The 27590-nt window shown below is 52.2% G+C and overlaps 1 protein-coding gene across 2 annotated transcripts; it reads left to right on the plus strand.

Annotated features, from left to right (window-relative positions):
• On the plus strand, positions 1–27569 carry EPHA8 (EPH receptor A8). Of its 2 annotated transcripts, XM_042883153.1 has the most exons (16): positions 1–57; positions 5630–6293; positions 13029–13184; positions 13675–14010; positions 16481–16605; positions 16768–16930; positions 17285–17381; positions 17810–17877; positions 18423–18548; positions 19289–19474; positions 20276–20337; positions 20615–20824; positions 22160–22309; positions 23437–23627; positions 23901–24056; positions 25439–27569. In XM_042883153.1, the coding sequence occupies exons 1-16, from the start codon at positions 16–18 to the stop codon at positions 25551–25553; spliced, it is 2847 nt and encodes a 948-aa protein (XP_042739087.1). In that variant the 5' UTR covers positions 1–15; the 3' UTR covers positions 25554–27569. The 2 variants fall into 2 exon arrangements, with proteins under 2 accessions (XP_042739087.1, XP_042739085.1); XM_042883151.1 differs by lacking the exons at positions 23437–23627; positions 23901–24056; positions 25439–27569 and having other exon boundaries at positions 14–57; positions 13026–13184; positions 22160–22485.
• The last annotated feature ends 21 nt before the right edge of the window (positions 27570–27590 follow it).

Consider the following 27590-nt stretch of genomic DNA (forward strand, 5'->3'; position numbering starts at 1 on the left):
CTTGACACATCAACGATGCCAGGGGACTGGGGTTGGCTGACCTATCCCTCACATGGGGTAAGTATGAAGCAGCTACTGAGGGATGCAGCATGGGTGAACCAGGCTGTGTGTGAACAGGCCCTGAGATTATTCACACCTCCCAGGGAACTCAAGAAATGGGTTGCCCTGTGAAGTGTCTTGGTCACCGCTGTGCTGGACAGCGTCTGGATTTTCCTCCAAAATGACCAGAAAGGTTTGAAGGGTTGGTAATCGGTGGAGTTTGATGTAGGAGCTGAGCAAACAGGGCAGGGGAGCACCCACTGCAGCTGAATCCTTATGGGGTATAAAGGCACAGCCCAATGGTGTGGCCAGGAGGGGTTTGGGGCCATCAAACCCATCCTCCCCATGTTCTCCCTTTGCTCCCATTTCCACGGCCAGGTTTTCCTGCTGCAGCAGCTTTCTGCAAACTGTAAATGTCAGTTTCAGATGGCAGTGACCTGGCTGTAAGGCCTTTTTCCATTTACTGAGTGAGCAGAAACAATTCCATAAATACAGGCAGGACCAACTGCGAGGCACGGTGTGGCATCCTGCGCACACAGAATGTGCCAAGTAGGGGTGCCTTACCCAGCTTGTGCTGCTGCATTGGTTTTTCATGTCCACTCTTTTTTATCCCCTCTCTGAACTAAATGGTGCTAATCTTTTCAATTCCACCTCCTACAGAAATCTTCCCAGGCCTCTAATCATTTTCATTGATCTGTTGCCTGAGACTTTTAGTCCTTGTGCTGTCTGTTTGAGAAGGAGTGATCGGAACTGTGAGTTCATAATAGGAACAGGGATAAGATTTATATCAGATATTATCATACATGTAAATATATTAAATCATTAACTCAGCTCTAATTTTAGCAGTTACAGTGATGACTGTTGTAGAAATACAATAGATACAAGCCCTAGGTAAGTCATGGGGTAACACCCATCTCCACTTACCCCATGATTTTGCCCAACTCATGGCCTTACATTGGAGAAGAGAACCGTGCAGCTCTGTGAAAATTGCCTTGAACACCTCCAAGGAGGATTCCTGGGATTTGATGTGACATTCTTGCACTAATAACTTCCTATGTCTTTTTCCAGCTGGATGGAAGAATTTAGTCGCAGAAAGAGGGGGGATGCACTGGCACAGGACCAGGGAGATGGTGGGGTCACCATCTTTGGAGGTGTCCAAGGAGAGTGTAGATGGTAGATGTGGTACTCAGGGACCACTTAGTGGGCAATATTGGTGGTAGGTGGACAGTTGGACTGGATGATTTCAGAGATCTTTTTCAGACTCAATGATTTTATGATTCTGAGTTTTAATGGCTCATCTGAACACCTATCTGGACATTCCATGGCATTGCATCATCCTGGAAGAGCATCTCATTTCTTTACTCTCCTGGAGTCCTCTAACTCCAAGTGCTTTATTTTGGGCAGTAACTTTGCACTTGGTACCAACGGCCATCACCACAAATGGAGGCAGGAGGTGGGTGACCCATAACTTTGTAGCTTGTGCCCACCTGGATCCAAGCCTGGCGTCTGGGAAAGGGCTGGATGCCTGATGGTGGGGGACCCCTCTTGCTTTGGGATTTCTCTGCTCTATCCAGGTGTGCATCCTTTGCTGTACCCTCCTGCTGAGGGATGGCATCACTGGCCCTAACCCTGGCTGAAGGCCCCCTTGTGTTTCCTTTACCCCCTTCTCCATTCCCCTTTCCTGTGTGAGCCATGGGCCACCACATGAAATCATAGAGAGGTGGGGTGGGAAGAGACCTTAAGAATCTTACAGGAATGCTTTTCCTCTCCGAGTTTGCCTTGCCCAAGCAGGGTGGAGGAGCACGGGCTGAGAGCCCTTGGTGCAGCGGAGGGTCAGCAGCACTGCTGGCCCCAGGGAGTGCCAAGCCATCAGGGAGCCATGCGTGGCCTGTTTTGACATTTCCTCTTGCCAGATAATCGTCTGAGGGGTAATTGGCTGTAATAGCTGCTCAGGGGTTTAATTGCGTCCCCCCCTCACCTCCACCCCAAGACACGTGCAGTAAGCAGAAGGGTCACCGGGAGCATCCCCATCCTGCAGGCTGCAGCTCCTCTCAATTATGCCTTCAAAGGGCTCCCAGGAGCTTTGCAGCCCGCTCCGTCCCCAGAACAATTCCTTCGCATTGAAAATTAGACTCTTATCACTGCTGTCAAAGAGGCTGCCTCTGCCCTCCCGTGCCTCTGGTATGCCAGCTCTTTCCAGCAAAGTGCCCCAGTGCCCCAGTGCCCTTCTCTCCCCTCTCCTTGCCTGGCACGTGACCTGCCGGATCAGAGGGATCCTGATCGGCCCCTTTGCAAATTGCTTTTCTACTGACTAATTAAAATGCTGATGAGATAAGTCAACATATTATTAATAATTATTGTATCGTCTACTTTGATTTACAAAGTCAAACAGGAAATGATTTTTGTTCAGGCACAGGATATCTAAAGAGCTTGAGAGATGCCTTGCAAAAGCTAATTATAATGGGAGAACCTCGAGCACTGGGGAAAGGCCCCCACACTGCCCCTTGGCCCCACACTTCCACCCCACAGCCCTCCCCAGATGTGAGCTCCATGCTGTGCCTTTGCTCTGAGCTCACGCTGCTCAAACCATGCGTATGCACCTGACATTCCAACACCATATGGGGTCCCAGCTGCCTCCTTGGAACTCTACAAGACATTGGGGCTCTGTCATCTACCCATGGCCTCCTTTCCTTACTCACTTTGGTGTCCTTGTGTCGTTTCCATGAGTAACTCTTCCAACCTAGAGCCTTTCTACCAGCATGTTACAGCTGTGATGAAACCCATTTTCTATAAAAAAGGAAAGTGTAGGTGTAGAACGTTGCAAGGCAAAGATTTAAGCTAGTAATTGAGATAAAAGCTCATCTCCCAGTGCTTGTTCAGTGAACGCTGTGTTATTGCTAATTCCCCAGAGGCTGGTCACTACCAGGAGTTAATCACCGGCAGCGAAGCTCAGAGTAGTTAGCTGCCAAACAAATCCCTCCTCAGCCATAGCAGTGACTGATTTCAGGGGATTATCTCCATTAACGCCCCCCATCTAATGATTTATAGCCACAATAATGTCCTTCTCTATTTTCTCTCCCGGTGACAGCAGTGTGAGGGCCTTGGTAGCTCCTGGTAAACGCTGCAGCTCAGAGCTTGCTTCGGGATGAGGGGAAGTGCTAGGAGTCCTGGTGGCAGCAAAAGGTTTGCAGTGCCAAGAGGACTCTGCAACCCTCCCCGAAGCCATTCCAGGGCCATGAGGGCATTGTCCCTTGGACTCCACGGCCAACACATCAGCACTGTGGGGCGACAAGAGGCTGAATCCCCCTTTGGAAATGCAGCCTCTCCTTACTTGAGCCCCTCCACTTCTCCTCCACCTCATTCTCTCTCCTCCTCACCGCGTCGCAGAGGCCCTGGGAGACTTCTAAGTCCTTGCTCAGCCGCCCAGATATCTACTGTTTGCATCTTTTCCCTTTCATAATCTGGCAATTTTTTTTTTTTATATAACTCGTGTTGACTTTAATTTAAACTATTAGGCAAGCCCCTGCATACAGATGTGGTTGCGTTCCCCCCCCCCAGCACGCACACATACGTGTGCTCACCACGTTAATTATGATGTCCTCATTTCCGTCTCGCTGGGGGATCTTATCTCAGAGATGGGGCTGGGCTAAGCTTCCTTTAAGAAGAGACATTTCAAACTGGCAGCCGCTGGGAAAATGTGCCTGTGGCATCTGAGCTACTGGTGTACGTGGCCCTGCCTTTCTCTGTGTGTTTCCTCTGCTGGCAGAGCACTTCCCTGTGCCAGCGGTGGAGGCACGGTGCTCCAGTCCAGCTCAGATTGGGATCCCAAGATGGGTCCAATCCAGCAGCACTGCATGACACACCATGGCAATGAGCTGGGTGGAAAGAAACGTGAGAAGGTTCAACGAGAGTGAGTGTAGAGTCCTACACCTGGGGAAGAAATCTGCATGTAGCAGTGCAGTGGGTTGTGCTGCGGTAAAGGAGCTCTGTGGAGAAGGTATGGGTGTCCCGATGGCCCAGAAAGTCAATGATGTCCTGGTTGACCAACAGTTGAGCAAAAGGGTGGCCATATGAGCCAGCAGCGTGCCCTGGTGGCCATGAAGGCCAGTGGTGTCCTGGTTCTCCAGTGATCGACCAGCAGTTGACCAAGCCAGCAGTATGCCCTGGTGGCCAACGATATCCTGGGGTGCATCGCACAGAGTGTGGTCAGCAGGGAGAGGGAGGTTCTCCTCCCCTCTGCTCTGCGCTGGGGAGGCCACATCCAGAGCACTGGGCCCAGTGCTGGGCTGCCCAGTTCAAGATAGACAGAGAGCTGCTGGGGAGAGTCCAGCAGAGGGCTGCGGAGACTATTAAGGCCTGGAGTACACAGTAACCTCTTCTATACTGCAGGCACTGCGGGAGTGCTCTGAGCTGTGCTGTGTTCGCCAAGGGGAGCCAGCTGTGCGATGCAGGGAGCACCCCTGTGCTGCTCCCAGCAACACCCCGCATGCCTCCTCCCCTGCATGGTTCTGCCTCATTTCTCAGGGGACTCAGCAGGGAAAAGACGGGAAACAGATGTTGTGTTAATTTGCGCTCTATTAATTGTGACGAGGACTTCCACCCCCTCCACGGTGCTGCGGCGCGTGCACACATCAGTGTGGGAGTGGGGCCACGACAGGGCGGGGGTCATTTCTGGGTGAAATTCAGGCCCAGCATTTCTGAACAAACGTGGGCATTTCTGGAATGTAGGAGGTGATTTTTTTGAAAGGAACCAGAAATGCTTTTTTCTCCCGGCAGTAGCTTGACTTTCACAGCCTTTGCCAGCATATTCCCCTCTGAATGAGCTTTTGTTGAAGTCCACACCTGGTGCTGCTGCCTTTTCCAGGCTGCTTTGAGCCTGTAGAAGGGAGAAGTGGAGTTTTCTCCTAAAGGTGAGATGCTGGGGGAGTTCTGAAGATGTACATCACTGAAGTGGCTGCTCTAATCACCCCTAGCACTTGCAGAAGTCACCAGAAGGCCAATCTCCGTAGGAGGTACAGGTCAAGGAGGTTCAATGAGGAAGGACTTTTCTATTTGAGAAAGAGAAAGGAGCAGTCCTCTTTAAAGATGTTGCATGATGTACTTGTGCTGGGAAGGACTTGGGCTGAAGAGGTGGTGGGAAGCCCCCAGAGAAGGGAAGGTCTGTGGATCCTGGTGGAGGGGGAGATGTGAGACAAGAATGAGCACCCAGAAGAGTCCAATAGCCCCCAAAACCTTACTCAACCAGCTGAGCTTATCTGTATCCACAGTCTCAGCACTTCTTTTCATGTCTTCTCAATCAGAACTGCATAACATCCTTCCCTGAGTGGCACAAATGCCCCTATTCACTTCCAGCTCACCCAATGACTCCTCAAACCATCCCTCCATCACTGTCCTGCTTGCTGCCACCTGCTTTTCCCCACCCTTCCATCCCCAAACTCATCCTGCTGCCACTGCTACATTGCTGTAGACTGCTGGGTTCCCAATGCCCCTGTACAGCCTTTCAGCCTGGGAGAAAGGCTGTTCTGAGCGCCCTGTTACTTGTTGGAAGTTTGGTGCATCTGGTTTGACCTGTTTTCTCTCTGTCCTGCAGTGGGATTCCATCAATGAAATGGATGAGTTTTTCAGCCCTATTCACACCTACCAGGTCTGTAACGTCATGACCCCCAACCAGAACAACTGGCTACGAACCAACTGGGTTCAGAGGGACGGTGCGCGGCGGGTCTACGCCGAGATCAAATTCACCCTGCGGGACTGTAACAGCATGCCGGGCGTGCTGGGCACCTGCAAGGAGACTTTCAACCTCTACTACCTGGAGTCTGACCGTGATCTGGGTGCCAGCACCCGTGAGAGCCAGTTTATGAAGATTGACACCATAGCGGCCGATGAGAGCTTCACCAACGTGGATCTGGGAGTCAGGCGCCTGAAACTGAACACAGAAGTTAGGGGTGTGGGGCCCTTGAGCAAGAGGGGTTTCTACTTGGCCTTCCAGGACATAGGTGCTTGCATTGCCATTGTTTCAGTGCGGGTGTACTACAAGAAGTGCCCGGCAATGGTGAGGAACTTGGCATCCTTCTCCGAGGCTGTGACTGGGGCAGACTCATCCTCCTTGGTGGAAGTGCGGGGAGAGTGTGTGGGCCATTCAGAGGAGAGGGACACCCCCAAAATGTACTGCAGTGCCGAGGGAGAATGGCTGGTGCCCATCGGGAAGTGCGTGTGCAGTGCTGGCTATGAAGAGCAGCGGGATTCCTGCATGGGTGAGTCCTGCTTCTTGATAGCAGTGCCTGGAAGGTGATGAAGAGTGGCTGGGGGGAGTTCTTGGCCTGTTGTGGGAAGAGCTGGGGACAAAAACTTGGAAAGGCAACCTCTGTTGAGACCAAGAGATGCCCCAGCCTTTGGTTGGTGCCTCCCAAAAGGGTTGTCGATGCCAATGGCAAGCTCCTTGAGAGCTCGTGTGAGGCTGGCTCTTGTTGCATAGGGTATGGTTTTGGGATTGAGGCTAGATATGGGGTGGGGGGGTGCCCTGGCTGCAATGAGAAAAGGACGCCACCCCAGCCCCATATCTGTAGCAGCTATGACCTCTCCAAAATGCCCCAACGCGCTAGCTTCCCTTCGGCAGGCTGTTTGAAAGCAAAAAGAAAGACACAGAGCTTTGTGAAACAAGGTTATCACGTCCATCCATCACCCCTCTCCGGGGCTGCCGCAAAGCCCTTCCATCCTGGGGTGCAGGAGCCGTCCCAGGGGTCCTCCGTGCTGCAGGGCAGGCTGCAGGCTGCCAACTGTACAAACTGTGATAAGGAAGCGGGGTGACCACAGCTGCAGAGCACCGGGCACTGCTGCTGGCAAGGGGCCACGTGTGTACAGAGCTTGGCGCACCGGGCTCCCGGCGAGAGCCCTCGGCACGGGTTTGTTTGCTCTCGGTTTCTTCATCAGGGATGTTTAAGGGAGCAGCGTTCCGCCTCTGCAAATAAGAGCAGGGGGCCTTTGTTTGAGTTTCGTGGAAGTGTGAAGTGAAGCATTTGTCTTAGGGAGACTTGGTGCAAGGTTAGGACGTCCCGTGTTTGGCTGGAGCAGATCTGGGTGCCGCGGGGACCGGCAGCGGCCCTGGAGAGTTCCTTGGCTATGCAGATTGGGAAGGACGGGCAGAATAAATGCTTGCGTCCAGAATTCCTCCTCTCTGTGGCCGCTGATTTGAAAGTCATCCTGAGACAGGTCTGATAATTCAGAATATGTTTTCCTCTCCCGTGTTAAAGGGTGGATGTGAAGTGTGCTCAGCACGTGCCACCATGGAAAGGGCACAGGCACTGAGTTGACTGCATCCCATGGCTACAAGGAGCTGTGAGCTGGAGGTTTGGTTCCAAAGGGCCAAACATCCTCTGTGTATTCCTCCTCAGCAGGAGGTCACCACCCTTAAGCATGGAGGCTGGGAGCAGAGGGAGGACTTTTTCATCCCCATGCACTTATCCAGCCCTGTCCAGTGATGGCATAGCGGTCATGACCCCAACCAAAACAACTGGCTATGGACCAGCTGGGTTCAGCAGGATGGTGCTGAGCACGGAGAGTCCAATAGCCCAGCACAAAGCAAGTGGAGACAGCGCTTCCTTCCCAGGATCTCCTTTGGTTCGGGGTCTGGATTACATACATCTACACACAAAACCAAAACAGACGCAAATCTCTGATCTTAGCTTCTCGTGCTCGACTGGGGCAGAGTTCATTTTTCGCAGTGAAAAGTGCCTTTCTGGGATGATTTATAACCCAGGAGGATCTGTCGGGGTTGGAAATTAGCCGTTTTAATTGTCAGATGAACAAAAGCGGGATTCCAGTGGCTGTCGTCCCCACTAATTTTTCATTTTCCGTCACTGGGATGAGATGATATAAATCACTCCTTGTGGCCCTAATAATCTTTCTATAAATACCAGGGACAATTTTTTTTTTTATTTTTTTTATTATTATTTTTTTTTTTGCTTGGGGGAAAAAAAATTAAAAGATACTTTGCCTTTATGGCAGTGTTTAAAATGTGATTCCAAATTAATTTCCTTTTGCCTTTCACGGCCAGACGCCTTATTTGTCAAAGCTAAAGATGTTTGAACAGCGGAGGTTTCTCCCCCTCCTCTTTAACATTCATTTTTCTAAGGACCTGCCAGAGTGATGGAAGAGAGCTCCGGAAACCAAACCGTGGCCTGAGCTGTTCGCAGCCCTCTAGAGGAGGCAGAAGGCAGTGCCACGGAGCTGGGAAGCATGGAGCGAGGCTGGGCACGCATAGAGAGCAGCACGTTACTCTCCCTGTCATCCTTCTTCCCTTGCTTTTTACCTTGAGTGCCCCTTTCTTTGACTCGGATGGGATCTCTGACCCTTTGTGTTTATCCTATTTGCAACCCAACCTTTGGTGGGCTCTGTCAGGCTTCACTTCCTTCCGAGGACACCCCAATGATGACACCTCTCTGGGTCTCCCTCCCAGGGCAACAGAACTGTGCCACGTACTTGCTTTTCTCCTTCAGTTTCAGTGTTCCAAAAGACTTTGTGCCCCTCCCTCCCCACCATCCACAGGCAGCCTCAGTTTCCTCCTTGAAGTGTCACAGTCCACAGTATCTCTTACACACAGCAAACAGCTACCACTCAGCCTAAATAGCGGAATAAGTGATAGCATAAGTGAAAAGTGTCTGTTCCAGCAATTTACCAGGTAGGAAGACAAGCAGCATAATTCACTGTATTTATATACAGTCGCTGTACCAAGTTGAGATGCATTTCAGTAAGGTCAGTGCAATCAGGGAGATGCACTAAGGGGGGTTTCAAGGCGAGCATTTCAACACTAGTTTGCTTCTGTGGGAGGGAAGACAATCTCCTTCAACAGCTTCCAACTCTAACCCTATCCCACTACTGCCACCACCCTAACCTTAACCCTAACCCTAAGCATAATCATAACCATAACGTCAACCCTAAACCTGAACCTGAACCCTGACCCTAACAGTAACCATAACCTTAACCATAACCGTAATCCTAACCCTAACCCTAACCCTAACCCTAACCCTAACCCTAATCCTAACCATAACCATAACCCTAACCCTAACCATAACCATAACCCTAACCCTGACCCTGACCCTAACCCTAACCATAACCATAACCCTAACCTAACCCTGATCAAAAAGTGAGATGAGAATGGGATAGGGGTAGTTGTCCAGTTGTCCCCCCATGAGCAAACCCCTTTGCCACTAGGGTCACGCCCAAAGGAAATGAATCTGGAGGGTCTGGTTGGCAATCTGGGAACCAGTTACTTTTTTTCCAGTTGGTGAAACTTGCACTGATGAGCCAATCAGCAAATTTAATGTACCTTAAACCTTTATAGTGGGCAACTTTAATCGAGCAATTAAAGCACCACCGCATTGCTAATGAAGAGGAGAAAATATCCAGCTTGGTAATTATATGCTCATGAGTACAGCTGTGCGTCCATGGGAAGAAAGTCAGTAGGGAAGGATGGTTGCCCTGAGCAGTGGTAGCTTTGAATACATGCAGTGCAAGGGATGCAAGCATCCTTTGAGCAATGCCAGGCAAGGAAATCAAATTAACTCAGTGACTCACAAGATTTCCATTGTTGCTTTGCAAGCTTTGTAAAAATGCGGGCAGGAGCATCTGGCGAGATGATATCACCTTCTGTATATCTCAAGCAAGGTTCCACATCTAGACTGCAAAGAAGATGTGTTGCAGCTATGCGCTGCTTGCAAAGTTTAGTCTGCGCATTAAGAAAAAAGTTATTTTCTCAATGGATTATGCAGCCCCAGGAGAGGTCATTGCAGAAAGAGCAGGATCTGCACCCTTTAGATTTCCAAGACTAACCTAGGCAGCATGTAGTCTTTTTCTGGTTAGAAATAAATGGTTCTGGCAGTATTCAAAGACCTTCACCACATTGGGAATGAGTGGCGTTGGTGTGAATTCTTCTGTTCTGCAGAATTTATCCAGGTTTGGGAGTTGTCCCTCTGCACTACCAATGTGCAGGTGCCACTGGGGAGTCCGCAACCCAGCAGCGTGCTTTGTGCACCAGTGCTTACAGTCGATTGCACATTGCAATGGTATGCTGGGAACCTTCAGCTCCCCACCAGTCTCAGTGCGATCACCCTACATGTGGAAGAGGCTCTTGCTTCCCACAGAGCAGCAGCACCCTGCCAAAAATGTATCCTGCGCTTGGCACGAGGTCCAGATCCCACCCATGTCAACACTTCTGACGCAACACGATGTCTCCTTCCCCTTCCTGAAAACAAGATGCTTCTGATAGCGTGTCCCAAAATGAGAAAGGGAGCCAAAACTGGTGGTGCTCAGCTGTGTGGGGGCTGTGCTGGCCTCTGGGGTGCTTTTCACTTGCATGCTGGCCCCTATTTTAAACCTTAGCCCCACGCATACATCCGTAGCCATAAAGATGTGGTGGGACGTCTCACACACCACCCAAAACTGTGAGCTGGTTCCAGCAGGGGCTGGGATTAAGGTCTTGATGCTGTGTGTCCTTTTTTTTTTTCATGTAGGCATCTTCACTCTCCAAAGCCCTGCAGCAGGAATGCGGGGGTACACCCAGTGCCTTCATCTGCATTCTGCTCCACTCCTTCTGAGCAGAGCTCTCCGGGTTTGTTTTTGGTCTGGTGAAAATTGCTGGTTTCTCTTTTTTTTTTTTTTTTTTTCCAGAAACCTTAAATAGTTCTAAGAGCCCCTGACAAGGCAGTTTTGGAAAGAGATTTTCTTTCTAACTCTAGCATTGGGCCGTGGGGCAATGCATGGTATAGAAATTCAGGCAGGTGCCTCCCCAGGCCACCAAATAACTGAGATAGAGCCTGTGCTGTCCTGGGATTAAATGCACAAGTTTTGGGGCAATGAGGCAGATGCCTGATGTGAAGCATGCTCCATCCCTGCCGAGGTCGAGCTGGAGGGGCTCTGAGCACTGATGGAGCTGTGGGTGTCCCTGTGCATTGCAAGGTGTTGGTCCAGGTGGCCTTCAGGGTCCCTTAAACTCAAAGTACTCTATGATTCTATAGTTCTGTGTGGCTCTAAATAATGTTTTGTATCAGTGCCCGTGTCACACTGGAGTAGAGATTGCCAGCATCATGCTGAAGATGGATTTAAAAGAGCTGGGACTTTCAGTGTCAGCTTCTCCTGCAGCCTGGATGGCACTGGGACCCAATGATACCCTTATTTCCATCTTTATCTCTTCCCAAAGGATCAGGTGCAGGGAAAACCTGAAAAGCTTTGCTGCAGGGAAGGCAACAGGGCTGCCCCAGGGCACCTCCCAGCCATGCCCTGCACAGACCTCATGGGATGGGGACACAGCCCACAGGGTGGGGGCTGTCGTTGGCAGCCTTGGTGGTCCCACTGGGTGTGTGTGGAGCGCTCATCCTGACAGCTCCCCAGGCTGAACAGAGTGCGTCCTGGCTGGTGACTCCTCGACAGGTCCATCTATCATCTCCCCTGCCGTGCCAGATCATTAGCAGATGTTGTCCCGTCCCCAGAGGATGGGGAGGGAGGGAAACAAACGGGCTGGACTACAGATGGTTGGCAGAGCCCTACCCACGCTCGCTGCCTCTGAGACAAACCTGCTGCTCTGGGGGCTGCTTGTTTTGCCTGAGATCCTCAGATACAGAGAGAGGGTATTCATTGCAAAAAACAATTCTTTTTAGAAGAGAAATTCTTACCTTTCTACAGGGCTCTCAGGAGCTCCAACCCAAAAGCAACACTGCACCTGGCCACACTGAACCTCATTAGGTTCTCGTGCACCCACTTCTCGAGCCCACCCAGGTCCTTCTGGACGGCATCCCTTCCTTCTGCCGTGTCAACTGCACTGCTCAGCTTGGGGCCATCAGCAAACTGCTGAGGGTGCTCTGGATCCCCAGTGCCTGTGTCACTGATAAAGATATTAAAGAGCACCATTCCCAAGATGGACCCCTGGGGGGTAGCACTCATCACCAGCCTCCATCTGGACACACAGCCATCGACCACAGCCCTCTGGCTGCGACCACCTAACCAATTCCTTGTCCGCCCTTCAAATCCATCTCTCTCCAATTTAGAGATAACGATGTGATGTGGGACCATGTCAAAGGCCTTGCATAAGTCAGTGAGGTGCACGACTCCACCCAGAGCACCACCAGCCCCAGCCTCAGCCTCCCCCCAGCCTGCTTGCATGCCTGTACTGTTCAGGTGCTGAGAGCTTGTGCTGCCCTGGTGCACAAATTCACTTGCAATTTGTCATTTAGGATAATTTTCCTCCTGGGCGCATCTAAAATAATTGTGAGTTATTGCCATAGGTAATTAATGTTTCTTTACAGCATTAAATGCTAAGTGATTACAGTTGGTGCAAATCTGCGACGTTTCATGTTCCCATCCTTCCTGTCCATACAGCGTTCACTCCTCTGCCCCTAATTAAACATTGATGGGAGGAACCACTCCAGTTCCCCTTTAATCGGGACTCCCTGACCACTGTTAGCTGCACAGATAGATGTGCCCTGCAAAGACTCATAGCAGAGCTGCTCCAGTCCCCGCACTATCTTGCTGGCCCTCCATTAGGCTGTCCCCAGTATGACTGTGTGTCTTGTACAGGGGAGCTCAGAACTGGACCCAGTACTCGAGGTGTGACCTTATCAGTGCTGGCTGGGGGAAAGGATCACTGCTCTCCACCAGATCTTCCTTCCCTTGCATCTCTGGCATTCCCACTCTATGTTCTGATGCCCTTTGGGGGGCAAGGATTTAGGAACAAACTGAGTTATGGTGCAAAGCAGTGAGGGCTGTGTTACCAAACAAACCTCACCTAGCCTTGCTGTCCCTCTGCAGAGAGCAGGCTGTATGCATGCAAAGTCTCTTTGCTGCGACATGAAATGAGAGGAGATGTTTTTTTCCCTTGGAAAAGGAAACTCGTGGCTTTGTTATACAAACCAGGGGCAGGCAGAGCGCTGTGCTCCTGTGGATGATGCTCTTGGGCACTCTTAGCACACCTTCTGACCACTGCCCCTTCCTCCCAGCAGCATGCCAGCTGGGCTTCTACAAGTCGGACCCTGGGGACCAGCTGTGTGCCAAGTGCCCCCCACACAGCCATTCGGAGAGCCGGGCAGCCCGCGTGTGCCACTGTGACAGCAGCTTCTACCGGGCAGTGCAGGACCCCCCCTCGGCTGCCTGCACACGTAAGTACCCCCCGGCATGGCTCTGTGTGTGCTGCCCAGGGGCTGCAGCCTTCTAGCTTCAGCTCTCCTTGCGTTGCAGGGTCAGAGCCCTGGGATTCCATAGAGCAAGGCAAACTTTGTCGTGCCATGGATGGATGGTGGCACTGGAGCTTGGCATCCAGGTTCAGCCCAGCTCTCTGCATTGGGAGCTCAGGGCAATTGAAATGGGCTGAACACATCACAGGAGGGTTTGCTTGCTGGAGCTCCAGAGGTGTTTGCATAACACTCGGACATAGGGTTTGGGTTTTGGGTGGTCCTGTTCAGAGCCAGGGGCTGGACTCAGTGATCCTTATGGCCTCCAGCTTGGGATATTGGGATATCCCATGATTCTACGGTTGCTCATCTTCCCAGGAGACATGAGTTCACCGTTTCATTTCCCCACCCTCCAGCCTATTGACACTTCACTTTTGCTCCCCTTTTGCACCGTTTTCACCCTCTCCTCCTTTTCCAGGCCCTCCCTCCGCTCCGGTGAACCTGGTCTCCAGCGTTAACGGCACCTCGGTGACACTGGAATGGGGTCCTCCCTTGGACAAGGGGGGGCGCAGTGACGTGGTGTACAACGTGCAGTGCTGGCGCTGCGGAGCGGATGCGGGGCAGTGCGAGGCGTGCGGTGGTGGGATCCGCTTCGTCCCCCAGCAGATGAGCCTGGTGCAGGGAGCGCTGACCGTCACCAATCTCCTGGCCCACACCAATTATTCCTTCTGGGTGGAGGCTGTCAATGGGGTGTCGGATCTCAGCGTGGAGGCCAGGAGAGCCGCTGTGGCCAACATCACAACCAACCAGGCAGGTAGGAGGCTTTGGGTTCTTGAAAGGCAGGTCCTGCTTGACCAACTTGAACTCCTATGGCAGGCTGACCCACCTGCTTGGTGAGGGAAGGACAGTCTATCTAGAGTTTCAGCACAGCATCTCACTCTGTCTCCCACAGCATTCTCCTGGGGAAGCTGTGGCCTGTGGCTGGGACAAATGCACCCTTTGCTAGGTAAAGAACTGTCTGGATAGCCAGGCCCACAGAGTGGTGATGAACGTAGTCACACTCAGCTGATGGCCAGTCACAGCGATGTTCCCCAGGGGTTGGTACTGGGACCCTTCTTGTTTGATATCTGTATTGACTATTTGGATGAGGGAAATGAGTGTGCCCTCAGTAAGTTTGCAGATGACACCCAGTTGGGAGGAGATATCCATCTGCCTGGGGTGGGAAGGTCCTACAGAGGGACCTGGACAGGCTGATCAATGGGCTGAGGCCAGTATGATGAAGTTCACGTTAAGATGGTCAACCCTGATCAAGATCAAACGCTGTATCCTGCACTTCAGCCACAACAACCCCAGGCAGTGCTACAGACTTGGGACAGTGATTAAAAATTTGTATGGAAGGATATGGGAGTATTGATCCATGCTCAGCTAAACATGAGCCAGCAGTGTGCCCAGGTGGCCAAGAAGGTTGATGGCATCCTGGCTTGTGTCAGAAATACCACAGCCAGCGAGAGCAGGAGATGATCATCCCTCTGTACTGAGGCTGCACCCCTGTGCAGTGTGCAGTGTTGGGTCCTTCACTACAAGAAAAGCATCAAGACCCTGGAGTGTGTTCAGAGAAGGGAATGGAGCTGTGAGGGGTCTGGAGCACAGTGCTATGGGGAGCAGCTGAGGGGGCTGCAATGGGTCAGTCTGGAGAAGAAGAGCCTCGGGGGAGACCTCACTGCTCCCTAGAACTCCTGAAAGGAGGTTGTGTTGAGGTGGGATCGGCCTCTGCTCCCAGGTAACAGCAATAGGATGAGGGATAATGGCCTCAAGTTGCACCAGGGGATGTTCAGGTTGGATATTAGGAGCAACTCAATCTCAGAAAGAGTGGCTGACGCTGGCACAGGGAGGTGGTGGGGTCACTGTCCCTGGAGGTGTTTAGGGACAGGATGGATGTGGCACTGAGGGACATGATCAAGGGGTGCTAATGGTGGAAGGTGGATGGTCGGACTGGATGATCTTAGAACTCTTTTCCAACCTGAATGATTCTGTGATTTTCCTGTGTGGATGATGTGCTCCTACCTTGGACTCTCTGCTCCCTTTGCTGCTGGAGGTAAGTGTGAGGAGTAGGGACACATTGAGGACAAGCTGTCATGCAGCTCTCAATTTTCTCTGCTTTTTTGTGTCCTCTGTCATCTCCCTCTCTCTCCACATCAGCTGGTGGAGGATCCCCTTCTGCCGGAGGCAAGGAGCACGGAGAGCACTTGTTTATTGACAGGAACACAAAGCGGAGCACGAATCTTTCAGGTTGCTCCTTGCAGCGTTCTGTCCCATCCCGAAGGGGCAGGCGGCAGTTCATGCTCTGCTCTGAGCTCACAGCAGTGCCACCCCCTGGCAAGTGATGGCAATGATTATAGGGAAAAGTGCATCTCATCTTTGCAAACCATATAATCACGGAATGGTTTAAGTTGGAAGGGACCCCTAAAGGCCATCTGGTCCAACTCCCCTGCACTGAGCAGGGACACCCATCAGTGCTCAGAGCCCCTCCAGCCTGACCTTGGGTGTCTGCAGGGATGGGGATCCACCACCTCTCTGAGCAACCTGTGCCAGTGTCTCACCACACTTACTGTAACAAACTTCTTCCTTATATCCAATCTCCTCCTGCTGGCAAAAGAAAGTCAGGGTCCACCTGAGTTAGCTCATGGTTGGCAGGAGAGCAAGGTCCTGTTGTTACCAGTGCCTGCTCCTACACTTCTTTATCCCTCTGCTGAGCCCACCTGGAGACGAGCACTGCCATCCTGGTGCCTTACAGAAGCTGCTCTCAATGAGCTCTTCTCCCAGGCTGTCTGTGTATCTGGGATTGCCCCAGCCCAAAGGTAACACCTCACACTTGTCCTTGTTGAGCCTCATTCAATTTGCATGAGCCCACTTCTCAAGCTTGAATGACATCCCTCCATTCTGTCATAGCAAGCACAGCACTCAGATTTCTGCTCAGAAGAGCCAGCCTGAAGACAAGCCAGAATTCACCACTGCCATTCGAGCTCCCATTGTGTTTCCAGGACCCAGGTGCCCCATTGCTCTGCCCCAAAGCTGCCACTCTTTCACCCATGGGGAGCCTGCTCACTCCATAGGAAATAACTTGAGACAACTGCAGCAAACACAAGCCCATATACAAACCCATCCTGCACAGCCCTCAGCTCCACGTGGCTTTAATTAAAGCAGAAATGTGTTTTAAACTGTTTCAGAGCGTTATGTGTTCCATCATTCCCTGCTGCCCTAACCCCATGCCTCTGCATCCCCAGCCCCATCGCAGGTGGTGGCCGTCCGCCATGAGAGCACGGGTCAGAACAGTGTCACCTTGCTGTGGCAGGAGCCAGACCAGCCCAACGGCATCATCCTGGAGTATGAGATCAAGTACTATGAGAAGGTAAAGCTGAGTTTGTGCCTGCAAATCTCTCCCAGCATGGCAGCGGGGACAGGGCTTGGTTTCAGCTTCAATTGCTGCAATCAGACTATTTTGGAAGGCTTTGTTCTCTTGCTATGGCTGCCGTGCTGATGCAGCAAGGTTTTTGATGTTGATTTTCCACAGGACAAGGAAATGCAGAGCTATTCGACCCTGAAATCCAAGGGCACTGCTGCCACCATCTCTGGGCTCAAGCCTGCCACCCGATACATCTTTCAGGTTCGGGCCCGAACCTCTGCAGGATGTGGGAGGTTCAGCCAGACTGTGGAGGTGGAAACGGGGAAGCCAGGTGAGTGTGTGTGGTTTCCCTACAGACAGTGTACCCTGTATGCTGGGAGACCCCCAGAAAGGGCGTTGGATGGGTGATGGTGCTTTATTATTGAAGGCAGTGGTGGTGCAGGGGCACAAGGAGGTGGTGGGGTCACTGTCCCTGGAGGTGTTCAAGGGATGTGGAGATGTGGCACTGAAGGACACGGTTAGTGGGCATGGTGGGGATGGGTTGGGGTTGAGCTGGATGATCTGAGTTGTCTTTTCCAGCTGGAATGATTCTATGATTCTATGATCCTGGTAGGGTAGGGGAATTTCTGAGCTCAGCAGAGCTTTCCCCATTCCAGCTCACCTCCTCCTCCCCTATTTCTTCCAGTTTCCCTCCGCTATGACACAATGACCATTGTCTGGATCTGCTTAACACTCATCACTGGCCTCGTTGCCTTGCTGGTGGTCTTAATCTGCAAGAAGAGGTGAGTGTTTTCTGGAGGTTGGTGAAGTTTGTCACCAGGTGTGACGGGAGGGACAACAGAGCTTGGGCACATCTCTCTATCAGTTTTGGCTTGGGCAGTTGTACGTCAAGATTGAATAAGAAACCAATAGAGTCATCCTGCCTCTGCCTTCCCCAGGGCAGAACCAACATCTACAGCTGTCCTAGACTGTGAGATGACAACGGGGTTGTCCAGTCTGGAGGAAAGGGGGGCAAGAGCTGAGCTCAGTGCTCTCTGCAACTGTTAGAGGGGGAAAATGGAGAGGGAAGTGCTGTGCTGTTCTTTCTGATGATGGGATGTTGGCAGATCCTTACTCTAGCTCCAGGCCTGGCTTGTGCTGCTTTCTACCCAGCCTTCAGGCTGCTGGTGGGAGCCAGGAGCACCCTCTGACCCTTGTGTCCCTATGGCAGGCACTGTGGGTACAGCAAGGCTTTCCAGGACTCCGATGAGGAGAAGATGCATTATCAGAATGGGCAAGGTAGGGCCCTCCCTGCTTCTGCTCCCAGATTGTGCAGGACTTCAGTTTTCTGGGCAGGAACCTGTACTATATTCCCCGACACTTCCACATGGGAGGGATGTTGACCACTGCCATCAAAGGGTGGAGGGGTGGAGTGGCTGCACATCGTGAGATGCAGCTCTGGAAGGTTCATCACTTGAGCAACTTGATCTGGTGGGGGGCAACCAGCCCATGGCAGTGGGGTTGGAATGGAGTGGGCTTCAAGGTCCCTTCCAATCCAACCATTCTGTGATTCTGTGATTCAGTGTCAGGCCGGAAGAGTGAAAATTGCACCACAGACCCACATGAGGAGTTGTTAGGGGTGAGGATCATATGGAGGAGATTGGGGTGGCCAGGTCCTGGACTGCTCCAAGGACATTGCCCTGCCAAGGAGTGCTGTGGGTTCCCTTGGGGTTGCCCTAGGAGTCCTGCCCCTTCCCATCCATCTCCCAGCTCCTGGCTGCCCATACCCACAGCAGGGCTGTGTGGAAGAGCTGGTTTCCTCTCTCCCCTCTGAAACCTGACAGTGAAGTTCCCCGAGTCAAAGTTCTACGTGGATCCCCACACATATGAAGACCCCTGCCAAGCTGTGCATGAGTTCACCCGTGAAATTGAGGCTTCTCGGATCAAGATCGAGAAGGTCATTGGGTCTGGTGAGTCCCCAGTCTGGGTTAAGCTGGACTGGATGATCTTGAAGGTCTTTTCCAACCTAAATAATTCCATTCTATCATGTTTCCCCGAGCAATTTGCTTTCTGAGGCATCTGTTACAATGCTCCATAAGGGCTTCATCTGCTCCTTGTTTCTCTGGGACCAGAATCGTAGGCAGGATGTTTTTTTAGTGCATGAAATAAACTCCTCCGCATCAGCCAGGCACAGGTGGGAGCTGCTCAGCTGGCGTGGCACTGACGGCTCCGGCTGACACTGGCAGATGGCTCGGCCTGTCCCGCGTGGGTGCCCAAACACAACTACCCTGCTCAGTGTGAGCAACTGGGGTGATGAGATGCAAGAAGATTGCAGGCAAAATGGTAAATGCGCAGAACAAAATAGATTTTTGCCTAGGAACAGGGGCTTGCAGGGCAGCACAGGGAAGCACAGGAAGACAACACTGGAGCTTCACCAGCACTAAGAGGCCCCGAGGGCTGGAGTGAACTGCAGGAACGCAGGGCATCTGTGATGCTGGAGGGCCGGTGCAAGGAGCTGAGGAGTGCCCCATGCCAGGAAGGTGGTGGAGTCACCACTCCTGGAGATGTTCATGGGATGTGGAGATGTGGCACTGAGGGATGTGGTCAGTGGGCATGATGGGGGTGGGTTGGGATTGGACTGGATGATCTTAGTGCTCTTTTTCCATCCTTAATGACTCTGTGCCTTCACTTTGCGTTGCCTTGCCTTCAGGGGAATCTGGAGAGGTGTGCTACGGTCGCCTGAAGCTGCCAGGGAAGAGGGAGATCCCTGTGGCCATCAAGGCTCTGAAGGCAGGCTACACTGAGAAGCAGAGGCGTGACTTCCTAAGCGAAGCCAGCATCATGGCACAGTTCGACCACCCCAATGTCATCCACATGGAGGGGGTGGTGACCAGGAGTAGGTTGCACATGGGGAGGGGCAAGAGGTGGGAGTCAGAGACCAGTGTGGGTGCTGTTCTAGCTACTGGTTTGTCAGCTATGTGGTTCCCTGCAGCCCGTCTCTATTGCTGATAGCATGGGAGAGCTCATGCAGCAGGGAGAGATCCCTTCTTGCCATGCTTCTTGCCAGGAAGCTTTCTCTCCTGATTGACATTCCCCATTAACATCTTCAGAGGGAGACGGTCTGTTCCCAGCTGCTTTCCTCCTTCCCCTTTGAACTCCATTAGAGAAATGAACCGCTTGTTGGCTGCATCCCAGACCTCTGGGTCGTAGGGAGGGGGCTAAATTAGATTAATTGAGATTGCCCCCGTGTCTTCTGCTACAGGACAGCCCTTCCACATGGCTATTCCCCACCTTGCTGTGCAACGCTCCCCGGTGCCCCAGGTCAGAGCTATTGGATCAGGAGAAGTCCTACCCATGAGTGTTTCTTTTAAAAGCTGCCTGTATAGAATAGTAATTTGAAGCCTTCCTTCAAAAAGGCACATTGGGATGCAGAGCATTATGTTAATGGCATGCAAATTTCAATGGGCTAAGAAAGCTGACCCAGCCACTTCAATAACACCTGGAGGGAGGGTTAAGTGTCGAGGTTTTGGCCACATCTCCACTGGGGTTCTGGCCACATCTCCATCGTTGTGCTCTCCACTGTGTGGGGCTGCAGGAGATCCCCAGGCCTGCATTAGCATTGCTCCCAGTTAAAGGATAGCATTGGGCTTCTTGGAGGAAGGTGACTTGTTAACTTGACCTCCTTTGTCTTCTGCAGGCAAATTGGTCATGATTGTTACTGAGTACATGGAGAACGGCTCACTAGACACCTTTCTCAGGGTAAGAAGCTCTCATATTTGCATTCATTGAACTCCTCTGGTCCTCTGGGCTACAAGACAGAAGATAAGGTTGGGTCACACTCCTCAGCCCCATGGCCATCATGGCCTCTGCACAAGGGCAGTAGGCTCTGTGCGTCACCTCTTCAGTAGACTCCCCACAGCAGCACCGATGCAGGGCACCTGCCCAAGGGAAGAGTGGGCAGTGGGCCTGGGGGCAGGAGAGAGGCTCAAGAAATAGAGAAAAACACAAACGAACTCTAATTTGCTTCCTTCTCCAGAAGCACGATGGGCAGTTCACCATCATCCAGCTGGTGGGCATGTTGCGCGGCATCGGAGCAGGCATGAGGTACCTGTCTGACCTGGGCTACGTGCACCGGGACCTGGCTGCCCGCAACATCCTGGTCAACAGCAACCTGGTCTGCAAAGTGTCCGACTTCGGCCTCTCCCGCATCCTTGAGGATGACCCGGATGCTGCCTACACCACCACGGTATGGTGGTTGCCCCAGGCAGGTGAAGTTAGACGCTTGTGTCAGGATAGGCAGTGCAGGAAAGGAAAAAGTCACCTCTTTGCTGTTATTTGGACGTGCTTTTAACACATTACATGAGAATGCTCCTCCTTTATGCTTCTCCACTGTGTTCAAGAAACTTGTAGATGTGGTACTTAGGGACGTGGTACAGTGGCAATATTGGTGGTAGGTGGATGGTTGGACTTTTAATGTAGGACATGTTTATCCGTGAATCTATTTTAAGATTCTCTGGCCAATCTGACTGCTCTGGAGCTCAATATGCTCCTCTACCAGAGGTCGTAAGAGGAGAATGAAATATATTGAGGGAATGTCTCCTTTTTGCTTTTTTCCTGGCAATGACATAAATCAGTGTGCTCCCAAAGCACTCCTCTGGCTGGACAAATGTTCTCAATGTGGGTCAGTTCGCAGAGGCAGCTGAGGAGTCTGAGCATCACTTTTCAGGAAAGGAAGTAGAGAAGCAAACAGAGCCTCGGGTTTATTTGGGGTAACCCATGGCACGAACCATGAGTATGCAGGTCAGGAGCATAAACTCTCTGACACAGTCTCATTCAGAATATCCTTAATATAAGGATGCTTTCTTCTTCATAAACTTGTGTAGGAAGGTATCCCGCCACAAAGGATGCACCTGTCACCTTCAATTCCCATCAAGGAATGTGACAGAGCAGATAGAACAAAGTTGGGTGGAGGCAATTCTCACTCTAGACAGGGACCTCTGAAAGGGGGTACACAATGAGTGTGCCTCAGCTGCTCTGGAAAGCCCCCCTACATTCCGTGCACCACATCTTTTCTCTTCAAGTTGCCAGCAACCACATTTTTGGCTTAAATGTATTCTTAGCCCGTTTATTGCTGTTTTTTGTTAGCACAGTCAGCCTTTAATTCAACAAGTTCTCCTCAGCACTTGCCTGCCAAATCAGTAACAGGCAGGGAGCACACAACACAACTCCCCTTGTTTGCTGCACTGAACTAGCCAGGCTCTCTGCCTTTCCTCAGAGTTAGCTCCTTGTTCTTGTGCAGTGGTAGCCCTTGGCTCTGTAGTAATGGTGCCAGGGGAGGTTCAGGTTGGATATTGAGAAAATTTATTCTTAGAGAGAGCAGCAATGCGCTGGCACAGCTGCCCAGGGTGGTGGTGGAGCCACTGTCCCTGGAGGTGATCAAGGAATGTGGAGATGTGGCACTGAGGGATGTGGTCAGTGGACAATATTGGTGGTAGATGCACGGTTGGACTGGAAGACCTCAGAGGTCTTTCCAACCTTAGATGAGCGTACAAAATGGTGCACTTGTCTCTTGTTGTTTCAGGGGGGCAAGATCCCCATCCGTTGGACTGCTCCGGAGGCCATCACGTACCGCAAGTTCTCCTCCGCCAGCGACGTGTGGAGTTACGGCATCGTCATGTGGGAGGTGCTGGCCTACGGCGAGCGTCCCTACTGGAACATGACCAACAGGGATGTGAGTGGGCCCGGGGGAGCACGACAGCACATGGCCCCTCCTGCCCCATCCCAAGCCAGCCTAGCAGGGTGCTGAGGAAAAGGGAGGGCGGCCCCTACCTCTCCTCACATCCCTTCTGGGCGGTGTGCAATGTGCCTGTCCCCTGCCTGGTGACATCAGTGTGACTTTGTTCTGCTGCACAGTGGCTCCTGGCTGTGCCTGGCTGTACACATCCCCATCCCTGCCTACCCCTAACCCTACCCCTAACCTTAACCCTAACCTGAACCCTTCCCATAACTCTATCCCTAACCCTTACCCCAACCTGAACCTTTTAACCCCAATCCTACCCCTAACCCAACCCATAACCCTAACCCAAACCCACATCCAAAACTAAATCCCAACCAGAACCTGAATGCTAACTACTCCATATCAGTCAACACGTTGTGCCACCTTACCATACCATACCGGCAAGAGCTCAGGATCCCATGGTCCCTAGGCACTCACCTGCCAATTCCTCCCATGCTGGCATCCATCCCTCCTCTGCCCACAGGTTGTTCCCAAGAAACCCAAACCTGTGTCACCTTTGGTTTTTGACTCCGTAGAACCACAGGGCTCCTTGTGTTACCTACGGAAACTATACATCTGCCTGCTTTCTCCCTGCCCTCGAGTCCTGAGTGTCCCCTCTCTCAGTGCTTTTCTTATCTTAGAAAGTAGCTCTGGTGACGGAGCCACAGGGACTTACACAGAATCCTCTGTGCATTCCTTTGAGCAGAGTTCTTGCAGCTTTGCTGTGCAGTGGCAAGCTCCAGTTGTAGAACAACTGAATGTGAATGAAGCTCTCGTGACTTATCTGCTGGAGGCAAGCTGTGATATTTTAGGCCTGCTGGACCACTTAATCAATCTGCTGTCATAACAGTGATTTCTTGTATGTGTGTGGCATCCAGCCTGCTTCCAGCTCTCTGCAGATGCTGCGCACAGCTCACTGGCAATAAACTTGTCATTCAGCATGAATCTGGTGTGCACCCCGCTATTTCCCCTTCTGACAGCCTTAAGAGCTCATGCACCAGTGCTTCCCTGCGGACAGCAGTTTAGGGTGCTTGGATACGGGCAGGAGAGCAGCTCCCCTATAGCGTGTGGCTTCCTTTCAGGTCATTAACTCAGTGGAGGAAGGCTACCGCCTGCCGGCCCCGATGGGCTGCCCCACAGCCCTACACCAGCTGATGCTGGACTGCTGGCAGAAGGACCGAAACGAGAGGCCTCGCTTCTCCCAGATCGTTGGCATTCTGGACAAACTCATCCGAAACCCCGACAACCTGAAGTGCACTGCCACCGTGAACCGGTAAGGGCTCCCTGGGTGCTGCAGGGATACAAGGGAAATGTTGTGTGCACGTGGTGAGGAACTGGCACAGATTGCTCAGAGAGGTGATGGATCCCCATCCCTGCAGACACCCAGGGTCAGGCTGGAGGGGCTCTGAGCAGTGATGGAGCTGTGGGTGTCCCTGTGCATTGCAGGGGGGTTGCACCAGATGGCCTTTAAGGGTTGGTTCCAACTCAAACCGTCGTGCAATCTCCACCCAATCTCCAGGGCTGTGACCCCTTTGTTCTGCTCCAGGTTCACCCAGACGCCCTTCAACAGGACTCTCCTTGACTTCTCCTCCTGCCTGACAGTGGAGGACTGGCTGGACTCCATCCGGCTGGGGCACTACCGGGACAACTTTGCCATGGCAGGGTACTCCTCCCTGGGCATGGTGATGAGCATGAACATTGAGTGAGTACCAAGAAGCAGACAGCACTGATGGGGTTTCCCCAAACTCTGCCTTGGCTTGCTTGACCTTGCTAGTCCTTGAAGAGAACGATGCCACCCCTCAGGAAATCGAGATTGGTCTGTACCGGGATGCTCTGGAAATCCTCTGCCAAGTGAATACAGACCCTCCCCTGCCTCTTTCTCTCTTATCTCACTCCCATCAGGGGGAAATCAGAAAGTAAGAAGCTATAGGGTGCTTCAGGCATCACCACATTCCACGTTGCTGGTCCCAGTGGTCCTGTCTGCTTGCAAACTTGATGGAACAGAGACAGAAATTGCTCCCTAGTGACCAAATCTGGACAAAGGAGGGCTGAAAAAGGCTTATTCCACCATCTGTTCTCCTTCTTCTGTTGCTCAAGCATCCCTATGGAGGTTCTCTGGGGTAGTTGTTGCTCAGTAGCAGTCATAGGATGAGTGGTAATGACCTTAGGTTGTGCTAGGGAGGTTCAGGTTGATTAAGATGAAAAAATTCTTCTTTGACAGAGTGGTCAGGTGCTGGAACAAGCTGTTCAGGGAGGGAGTGGAGTCACAATCCTCAGGGGCTTTCAGGGAAAGAGCAGATGTGGCGCTTAAGGACATGGATTAGTGGGCACAGTGGTGATAGGTTGATGGTTGGAGTAGATGATCTAAGAGGTCTTTTCCAACCTTAATGATTCTGTGATTCTGTGATTCTGTGATAAGTGGTACCAGAAGGGATGTCAACTACAGCTGCTCCCCACCCTAGGCTTATGTTCCCCATCTTTTGCTGATAGCTTTCATATCTCTGAATATGAAGCAATCTTTTCTACCTCTGAGGAGAGTTGCTCCCTGTCAGAAGGTGTGAGGCAGCCAGACATTAGCTACTGTGACTCAGGAAGGATGTGATAGTGCATGCATTGGTTGGGACAAGCAAAGTAGGAACTGGTGATAGTGGACATGGAGAGATGCAGGCAGAGGGCTGTCACGTGCATTGACTGGGGGCTGTAGCTGGGGTCTTTGCTGTGGCATTGAGCTGATATGGATCCTTGTTTCTACACTCGTCAGGGAAGCTTCTGAGCACAGAAACTCATCATCCGTCTGTCTTTCCGACCAGGTTATCTGAGGGTATCTCACTAAAACTGAATCCAATTGCAGAGCATTGATCTTGTCACCCACCAGCCTGTCAGGAGCAATGGCCCTTGCTCCTGCTCCCCCAAGGCTGTCAGGAGGCTGTACCATGGGGAATGACAGCTTCTCCTTCCCTGGGCAGGATGCCCATGGCCCTTGGAGGAGAAACAGGCGAGAGGTCATGGGGAGTGCATGCAGTCAGGAACTGTGTCTCTATGGGGCCAGCCTATGGGTTTTCTGACAGTGTCCTTCTTCCCCAGGGATGTTCGGAGTCTGGGCATCACCATGATGGGTCACCAGAAGAAGATCTTGAGCAGCATCCAGGCCATGCGCTCCCAGCTGCTGAACACAAACGGCCCCAGGAGGCACCTCTGATCACCAGCTCTGCAGACCCACACCATACATTCCTTAACACTTACTTTGGCACAGGGGCAGCAGGGGGGGGTGAATGAGAAAAGGGCACCAGACCATGATCTGGAACTCCTCCAGCATCTCTTTGATTTTGGACTTCGGTGGAAGTATGGCTTTCCAAGTACCTTGACAATCCTGCTGCCTCCTTCCCCCATCTGAAGCCAAAAGGGAGGAGTAGCAAACAAAACAGCAATACCAGGACCTACAGGACTGAGCTTGTCATAGGCCACAGCTCTTTTGGATTTGATGAGGGGAGTCTGTTGGATCTCTGAACTGAGGAGGGTCCCACAGACTGCCACACAGCAGAGGCAACCCTGCTCCCAGTACCTCACAGTGCTCTAACCTGGAACAGCCTGCAAGTGACTTCATGGGCACCTCCACTAAACCTGGGAGAGCAGGGGACAGAGTGCCAGCCTGCAGCACTAGGGACTGCTGGCAGTGCTAGGGGCTGCTGGCAGGCTCCCCGTGCTCTCTCCACCTGGGGAAAGAGGGGGCCAGGGTTTTCTACCTGGATCCTTGGAAGCCCCATGTCCTGCAGGAGTCTCCACCTCTTGAACACACCAGCACTGCTCCTGTTTGGACACAGCACAAGCATCCCAGGGCGGCCTGGGCATGTTTTCTAGGGCCACACGCTCAGGTTTCTCCCCTGGCAGAACTGCCATCTCCTGTCCTTTGGTCTCCCCCAGCTGCACCGCAGCACAGTGGGAAAATTTGCTCCCACCTCACGTCACTGGGGCCGGAGAGACTTGTACCAAACTTTGTTCTTATATCGCCCTAGAAGAACACAAGAGCTGCCAGATTCTCACACTGCCAGCCTACATCTGGGGCTGCCGTGTTATCTGCAGAGTGTGGATCCTGAGCAATATTTCCAGCTGCAGTCACACAGTCCTTGTCACACAAAGCTGGCAGGATCTCCAGCAGTACCCCACTGGTGAGCCCAATGATAGGTGGCTGACCTTTCCTCCTCATCTCTTCTCCATCCTCCATAGGAGCATCTCTTCTGGCAAGCTTGCCTGGCATGGAGCAATGGCCTCTGGAGACATGCAGAGCTGTTCAAGGGGTTGAGGTGGATGCAGTGGTGCGGAGGTGCCAGGAGGGTGAGCAGGCTGTGAGCTGGGAAGGCTATTCCTGGTTGTAAATACAATTTTATATGGGTTTGGGGACTGTTCTACTGGAATCCAATGTCAAGTACACAACATTTTCTCAAAGCACAGAAGCCTCAAACGTGGGGCTGAACTCACTGCAAAAAAAAACAAACTGCTGGGAGCACGGCTGGGGAGGGGAGCAGTGCTGCAGGGGATGCACTCTGGGACCCACAGCACCTTGTCTGTAGCACTTGCACAGTAAATCCAGCATCACTCCAGTAAAAGTGCTGGTGGGATCTGGCCCAGCGTGCTTCTCTCAGCGCTACTTGGGCACAAGGAGGGTGGGGGGAGGGTTAAAGCCATTTCCCAGCTGCAATAATCCTGGCTGAACTGGCCCTGCTGGGGCTAGCTTAGCTTTCAATCCTGGGCACTTACATCCTGATGAATTCTCTGACTGTGGCGGGCACTTTACTTCTTCCTATGGAAGCTCTTTGTAACCGGGGACAGATGCAATGTGTTGTTTAATTTGTATTGCACCTTATGTCCTGCACTCAAACCTGCCACACATCTACCCTGCAGTCAGTGTAATGACGGAGCTCAGCCCGAGCCCTGCCACATGGAGCTGTCTGTGTCCTCTCTTCAGATGGGATCCCCTGGTGGGTCAGTCTGCCACGGACAAACTGCCCTTGTACCCAGGGACAGCAAAGGACAGGCCCATGCCTCTGGGGTCATGGAGGTTGAGTGCTCTTGGCCCCATGGCCTTGGGGTTTGATGGTGATGAGGGCTGCAGGCTCTGAGTCTGGAGCTACCAGATGGCCCCTTTCTAGGTGGCTCATGGGTCAGACCCTTCAGCACGGTGGGGCTGGGCAGTTCCTGCCCCAAGGCCTGAAGACGCACAGACAGTGGCCGGGGGGGG

The sequence above is a fragment of the Lagopus leucura genome, unplaced genomic scaffold (genome assembly GCF_019238085.1).
Source record: "Lagopus leucura isolate 7727_CA_CO unplaced genomic scaffold, USGS_WTPT01 Super-Scaffold_100037, whole genome shotgun sequence".
Lineage (NCBI taxonomy): Eukaryota > Metazoa > Chordata > Aves > Galliformes > Phasianidae > Lagopus > Lagopus leucura.